General features: G+C 30.5%; 1 protein-coding gene across 1 annotated transcript in view; it reads left to right on the top strand.

Moving 5' to 3' along the window:
• LOC111715798 (ceramide glucosyltransferase-B) overlaps nt 1–7,831 on the top strand; it is a 32,836-nt gene extending 25,005 nt beyond the window's left edge. The window contains exons 11-14 of the mRNA XM_023491166.1: nt 2,368–2,478; nt 5,297–5,375; nt 5,814–5,849; nt 6,283–7,831. Coding sequence (XP_023346934.1) covers nt 2,368–2,478; nt 5,297–5,375; nt 5,814–5,849; nt 6,283–6,681 — 625 coding nt within the window. The 3' untranslated portion in view covers nt 6,682–7,831. The remainder of the gene's footprint in view (nt 1–2,367; nt 2,479–5,296; nt 5,376–5,813; nt 5,850–6,282) is intronic.
• The last annotated feature ends 253 nt before the right edge of the window (nt 7,832–8,084 follow it).

Here is an 8,084-nt window from a genome sequence, read left to right as displayed (position 1 = left end):
GGAGTGTCAAGTGGAGAGGTTAGAGTGTAGATAAAGGACATAGATTGATTAACTTGCCTCGTATTGCCAGGTTTAAGGTCATAAATAATAATTAGATCTATAATTAATACAGTTCCGACACGACGGGTATTAATCAAGAAACTCATTTTTTTACACAATTCACAATTCTATACAATGGTTTCAGTGTGCTCCATAAACATAATATTTGACTGATTAAGAAACTTTATTTTATGAGAAAAATTAAATTCAGAATTTTTAACATGAGGCAAAAAATGGAATATGAATTCAACTCCAATGAGGACGGGGGGGGGGGGGATTGAGCGTATTATGAACAGGTATAAAATTTTAGAATGTTGACCTTAAAGAAATGTTTAAACTGCGGATATCGTCAATTCCTTTCTTTATTTCCTTTTCCAGTCTAATGTTTGTAAAAGTAATTTTCATATTAATGCATAATTAATTTTATGAATATTTGATGTGAAGAGAAACTAGACAAACCAAAAGAAAATGTAATTTAATTACGTTTTTGTCAATTCTTAAAAGGACTGAAAACTCCTCAGGGGATTTTGATTTAAAAAATATGATTATTTTAGACTGTGGTTTCTCCACAAAATATGATTATTTTAGACTGTGGTTTCTCCACAAAATTGATTTGTGCATTTTTTGTTTAAGAGGCAATGTAGAAATTATGGGGAAATTATAATAATTTAATATTCAAGCCATACAACGACGTGTTCCCACTTAAATGATCAGATTTAGGTATTAAAAGGTACCATTGTGAATCAGGCATTCCCTCTTTGCGTGAAGGATCACTTGCAAGGACGGGCGGATTTTTGGTAATGTCAATTTGGTAATGACAATTTGGTAAGGTGACAATTTGGTAACGACAATTTGGTAAGCTCAAAAAAGTGACAATTTGGTAATGACAAATTGGTAACAACAAAAAAGTGACAATTTGGTAACGTCATAAAAGTGACAATTTGGTTATGAAAAATTGGTAACAACAAAAATGTGACAATTTGGTAATGCCAATTTGGTAACGTCATAAAAGTGACAATTTGGTAAACGAAATAAAAGTGACATTATGTAAAATTGTTTAATTTTTAGTTTTATATTCAATTGAATTACCAAATTGTCACTTTTTTGAAGTTACCAATTTGTCATTATCAAATTGTCACTTTTTTGATGTTACCAAATTGTCATTACAAAAATTGTCACTTTTGTAAGCTTACCAAATTGTCATTACCAAATTGTCGTTACCAAACTGTCACCTTTCCAAATTGTCATTACCAAATTGTCATTACCAAATTGTCCTTACCAAATTGACATTACCAAAAATCCGCCCGTCCTTGCAACGACCCTTACAGTCCCTTTAAAATTAGAAGAACTTAAGTTAGAAAGATTTTCTTTAAGCTATAAATGCTACGTCGGCAAAAAAAAACTTTTATCATTTGTTAACTGTTTTCAGTCCTAATCTGGGCATAATATAAACCTTTCAGTTAAAAATAGTTTAAAATAGTTAACAAGCTAAAAAAAGAAAATTTCAATTAAACCACTAATGATTCAAACACACGCAAATTAGAAGAATGTGAATTTACCAAAAAAGGATGTTTTTGAAACGGTTTTGAAAGCATAGAATAAGGAAGGGGAGACGTTTTAAAAAAGAGATTTCTTGAAAATGAAAACTAACAAAGTCTAAATTACAACTTTACAAGGCTATTAAAAACACGTTCCTCTTTTTTTTACAGTTTTTCTTACTTGTCTTCCTAAACTATCAGAAATATCAAATTAAGATTTCGTTGATTTTACTGTTTGAGATCCCACAAAAAAGACTTAACTTTTGTGTTATGAATCTCCGGGCATCATGCATTGACCTTTATTTTACGTAGATTTACGAATTTATCTAATTTTTCTTTGAATTCCCATGATGGTTAAACCCCCCTGCAGGGTTAACTTTAATTTAGGGATGATATTTAAAAGTACCCACATTGAATATTGAGATTATGAGTTTAAGATTAACAACAATCTCTGATTGGTTTAACAGTTTCTAGCGTTTACTGGTTGGATTAAAACAAACAAACCGACCACTCAAAGCTAATTATGACTGTAGATTTAAAATATAAGTTTTGTGCTATTTTTAAAATATATTTGTATCCAATTTTTAAAACCTATATAAAGCAACATGGTTGACTATTTTCTATTACTGTAAAACCTATTTATGAATTGACATAAATAAATAAAAACTAAAAACCAAATCGTTAATATTTGATTATTTACTATATACGACTACGTGTAGACTATATAATAATAAGATTTGCTATGGTGAACTCATGTAAAAAAAAAATTTTTACAGTTTGTTATGTTTAGATGGACTAAGCTACGAGCTGCAATGTGTCCGCATACAATATTGTTAGAACCTATATCCGAGTGCATGGTTGCAGGAGGACTTGCAGCCTGGGCTTCATATCTACTATTCAGGTATACAGTAGACATTATATACCAGGTGTCATCATTATATTTCCTTTGAAAAAAAAAATTAGGGGTACTTGTAGAAGTCTCAGTCTGTAATTTTTTTTTTTGAAAGTTCACTTTAGTTTTACCGGAATATTTTTCAGATCTTTATTGTAATGTAAGGAGCGTTAGCTTCGTTCGTCACAGCAAGAAAATTTTCAGAATGGTCTCAAACTTGATTAATCAGAGTCTGTTTTAGACCCTTCAAGAACGATCAAAAGAAAAAAGAGATTGAGTATTGAATGTATGAAGGACTTTTGAGGATTTTTTTTTACTTTGATTTACATTTAAGATCCATAATCAATGTAATCCCTTTGGTCTTGTGTCGGAGATTTTGGGACAAATTTAACCCAGATCTTTGTCATCTTTAAATCTTGCTTTACAACTTCGTTTACAATATAAAATCATATATCAGGTTGTTTGGCAACACATGCTAATATAATTTTAGCAATTTGCAATATTTTTGACTATTTTTGGGGTCTTGATGGTCTTTTCCCGCCCGGACATGTAAAAATCTTTCAAATATTAATTTTTCCCATTGAAGTTCATAAAATTGTTTTAAAATGCGTTCTGGATTATGTTTATGGGTTCTGCTTGATTTTTGCATCGTCTAATAAAAGCATTTTTTGGTAACCAAGCCTCCAAAGTGTCCCTTTCTCTTGTTAATATTCCAGATATATTTCTATGCTGGGACAACGAAGCTAATTCAGCTTTAGGAGAACACTCCTTATACATCAATCTGCTTGGCGCGAAATTGGCCAAAAATGTATCCGGTATAGATATAGTGAACTTAAAAAAAATAGAACTGAGACTTCTAGAATTACCCCTTAGAAAATTTTAGTGAAACTTTTTGATCACTACATATATATAATCTACTATTATATACATATATATAATCTACTATTATATACATATATATAATCTACTATTATATACATATATATAATCTACTATTCAGGTGTAGATATTATATACATATTGCATATACATAATATACAGGGTGTTTTTTTTAAATGTCAATTTTCAAACGCTGATATATCCCATAATTTTGAAAGATATCTAAGTTAGTCTGTGATAACTAGGTTCTCTAAACAGCTAATAAAAAATGAGATTAGCAGTTTTGATAACAAAATATATTTTATATATAATTTATTTTAAATGTATAAATATATATGTATATACAGTGTGTATACAGTTAAATTATGGATTATGAAGGGGAAATACATTTATTCCTTTTAGTTCAACAATAGCTAATGGTCTTACCCCCCCCCTAAATATTCGTCCCTCCCCCCCGGTCTTTACAATAGAAAATCCATTCAGTATTTATGAGTAAAATACGAAGCTTATTACAGGGCTAATAAAATATTAATCACTTTATACCCCCGGCACCCCCTGGGACAATATAGATTTCTGTTTTAAAAATTGGCAGAGTTATACTTATATTAACCGTTAAGTTAATATTTTATCAATTTTACACCTGTTTTCGTATTATATGGCAACTTAGAGTTATAGTTTGTAATTGGTTCTATGGTAACCCCTCCCCCCCCTAATGCTTGGAATTACTGCGAGGCAGAAAGAGTTGCGTAATAAATGTAACGTCGCCTTCCATTGTCCTTTAAAGCGTGGTACTGTGTTCATTAAGCATATTATTAAATGTTTTTGTCTATATTACTTTGTTCTCATCTTTTATAAAGGTATTACGTTAAACTAAACTGAATTGAACGTAATATTGACATGATATGATTTCACGCAGCTTAATGAAGAGCAATTGAGATAATTAAAATAGTTAGAATTTCTAACATTTCATGGGATAAATTTGTATTTCTCACATTTGTGCGTAAAGTCAGAACGGGAGATGGTACGAGGTCACAATGTCGTACTATAGTAATGTCGAATAGATATGAACTTCTTCTTCAGTGGTATTTCAAAGGGGGCAATATACCTCCCTAGAAATCCTACACACATCTAATAAATATCTAAAATAAGTCTTTTTTTGACCCCCCCGGGCCCCACCCCACCTTCTGCCAATTTTGTTGATTAAAATATTGCGTAAGTGCTAGGATTGATATGTGAAGTTAAGTGCTACTAAGCTCCGCTGGAAAATAAATGCGAGGTCATTTATTGGCCTTTCTACTGTAGAGTAAAGAAAAGTTATTATCTTTATTGTTTCACATTGCCAATATACATTTCTTTTCAGTGCCATGATTTTAGTAAATATCTAACTATTTTCTTAGTAAATATCCAGCTATTTGCTTGGTAAATATCCAAATATTTTCTCAGTAAATATCGAGCTATTTTCTTGGTAAATATCCAGCTACTTTCTTGGTAATTATCCAAATGTTTTCTTAGTAAATATACAGCTATTTTCTTGGTAAATATCCAAATATTTTCTTGGTAAATATTCAAATATTTTCTTAGTAAATATCCAGCTATTTTCTTGGTAAATATCCAAATATTTTCTTAGCAAATATCCAGCTATTTTCTTTGTAAATATTCAAATATTTTCTTAGTAAATATCCAGCTATTTTCTTACAACCATTAAATTTTGTAATATTTTAGAACGGATGCTCCATATAGTATTATATCCTGTAATATTTTAGGACTGCTCCTCTAGTATTATATCCTGTAGAATTTTAGGACTGATCCTCTAGTATTCTATCTTGTAATATTTTAGGACGGATCCTCTAGTATTCTATCTTGTAATATTTTAGGACGGATCCTCTAGTATTCTATCTTGTAATATTTTAGGACTGATCCTCTAGTATTCTATCTTGTAATGTTTTAGGACTGATCCTCTAGTATTCTATCTTGTACATATTCTCTGCTGGTTTCTGTCCGATTGGGTTCTAATTCACATAGTTCAGGTAAATTGCCTTATAGTACAGTACAGTACAGATTTACAAATTATACTAATAATTTCAATTCAAAAATATGATAACAACATGCAGTGTTACGCACAAAAGACGATAATTAAATGACAGTTTGAAATTCCTACAATTTAAGATACTGAGGATATTAGTCTTGGAAATAGGTACAATAGGTTTCGTAAAGCCGTCTTTGAAGTCTCATATTTTTGGGTAACCCCGTGTCTAAAGTTGCACTTTGAAATGACTTAATATAAACTTAAAACTTGTGAGCAATTTTTACGATAAATCTACCTAAATGAATTTAACACGATTAAAAAAATTATTATCATCCTATTTATGCTGGTGAATAATGCACTTGCAAATACGGGCAATATATGTACATGTTGGCAAGCTTTTTTGAAAGAAAAACTAAAAATTAATCTTGAAATATTTTAGAATGGATCTCTGCCATTTAACAAATTCGAATTCATGGTAAGTCTTAAGAAAACACATTTCTTCGGATTTGTTCATAGATTATAGAGAGACTTTTGTCTGTGTAAAGATTAAGGCGTTAATCCCTCTTTTTCAAGTGCGGTTCTTATTATACGTTACTATCGCATTTATGCAGCAGTAGAAGAAGGAAATTATGAAAAGTTAAAACTTATCTAGTTAGATCAACCAGAATATCTTCCTAGTTTTTGCTCAGATAAAGGTTTAATGTGTACCGTTGTGAATCTGACATGCAACTCTGTAAATGGAGGGTCACTAGAATGAAGCAACGTCCATACAGTCCATTTGAACTTGCAAAAATTCCAACAAATCCCTTAAATAAAATTTATACATAAAGGGGGAGAACAAACTTGTTTATCTATCTATCTATCTATCTATTTACACATGTACAATAATAATAATATTTACTGTCTAGGTGATGTGGTTGTTTCGTGAGCTAGGTGCTCCGTATATATTCCTCCATGCGTTACTAAACCCAGGAATACGCTGGCGTAATCTAGAATTTAGACTACAATGGGGAGGTAAAGCAGAGGTTATAGTCCATAAACCTACTCAAATAGACTACAAGGAGCAGAAGGATCATGTGACTAAAGACTACAAAAATAAAGATGAATTCAGTTTGGACTACCGGGAGTCGAAAAGTGGACTTTTAGAACCTACTGAATTTTATGTGGTGAAAGAAAGTGGGTACTCTTTGAAAGACTACAAAATGGTCGGGTTAAACGACTATAAGAAGAGTATGATTAAAGACTACCACATGAATGAGTTAAATATCTCCAGTGACTCAGGTCTGGAAATGAAGTCTGTGATATAAGTCATTACGTCTATTTATTTTACGTCACATATACACAAACATGTATAGATATATATAGGTAAATGTTAATATATGTACATACATATATATATATATATAGGTAAATGTTAATATGTGTACAAACATATACTTTAGCTGCGTTTATATACTGGAGTCTCAACAAAAAAGTTGTTTTGCGGAAAACGCGCAAACATTTTATAATTCGTGCAAATTTTAACAGTGAAGTGATGATTCTGCAAAGAAATGCGCAAAGTGAATTATTTGTATTATCTTTAAAACAATGAATGTAGAATCCGGCTCCAATCTAATTAAAAAACACAAGAAATTCTTTAGAATTCCCGTTAAAAGGCGGAAGTATTAAATTTTAACAATTAGATCTCAGTGACATTAAAGTGGTTGAATTGAACAACAGTTCAACGACAAGATTACAGTTCAACTACACCTCTATATCGTTCATACATTTTTAACTTTTCTTATCTCGGCCTATAGTCAATTATTATGAAAAACCGTTTAAAGGATCAAAAACGTTTTAAGTCAACGTTGAATAAACGTTTGCAACGGCTGTAAGGGCACTGTTTGAAATCGTTTAAACATCAAATATAGAATCACTGAGAGTTGAGCATAAGTGGAGCTATTTTGTAGAAAAATAATACTATAAACCTTTTTATTGGTAAATATGTATTCTGTAACTTGATAGTGTCTGTCCTAACATGTTTAAATACTTGTAGAGAATAGGAAACATTCATTGTGCATTGTTTATATATATATTTTCAATTTGTGATTTTACTTCATTTTCTTATTATTAGGATCAAATTTATTGTCTATTGTTTTATTATAGAAAAACTTGTCTTGCAATTTGTAAATATTTTTTTTGTTATTTTTAGATTTAATCCATTGCTGGATTACTTCTTGTTGAAACAAATTGGCGCAAATATCAAAATTTTATATGTTTTATATGTACAGTGTACATTAAGATTGATATTATACTGTACCGGTTTGTACCAGGGCATGATCTCTTATGTGTAGAGTTTTTGTACATAATTCTTGTTGTTTGCAAATTGGGAGAAAAATGTGATTTGAAAGTATAACAAATTGTTGCCCCCAGTACAGTGAAATGTTTAAAAATTGAATAAATAGTATGTCAACGTTTTGTTTTCTGTTTTCAATTTTGATTTGTCATAATGCATTTTTGTGACATTAATTTGAATTAAAATTATGATTTTCGGATATTGCAAAATTTACATGTTTAATATCCAATCCCATAGTTTTTGCCTACTTAGTACACTTTCTGCATACAGGGTTACCTACAAAGGATGAGACTGTAAAGGCAACCTGGAATCCGTATAATATTCCAGGATTAAATTAACTCTTCTGCCTTCAATATTGTCTTGAAATGACTTCTT

The sequence above is a fragment of the Eurytemora carolleeae genome, unplaced genomic scaffold (assembly GCF_000591075.1).
Source record: "Eurytemora carolleeae unplaced genomic scaffold, Eaff_2.0 scaffold420, whole genome shotgun sequence".
Lineage (NCBI taxonomy): Eukaryota > Metazoa > Arthropoda > Copepoda > Calanoida > Temoridae > Eurytemora > Eurytemora carolleeae.
Note: the sequence above shows the minus strand (reverse complement) of the source record. Positions and strands in the feature narration are given on the sequence as shown.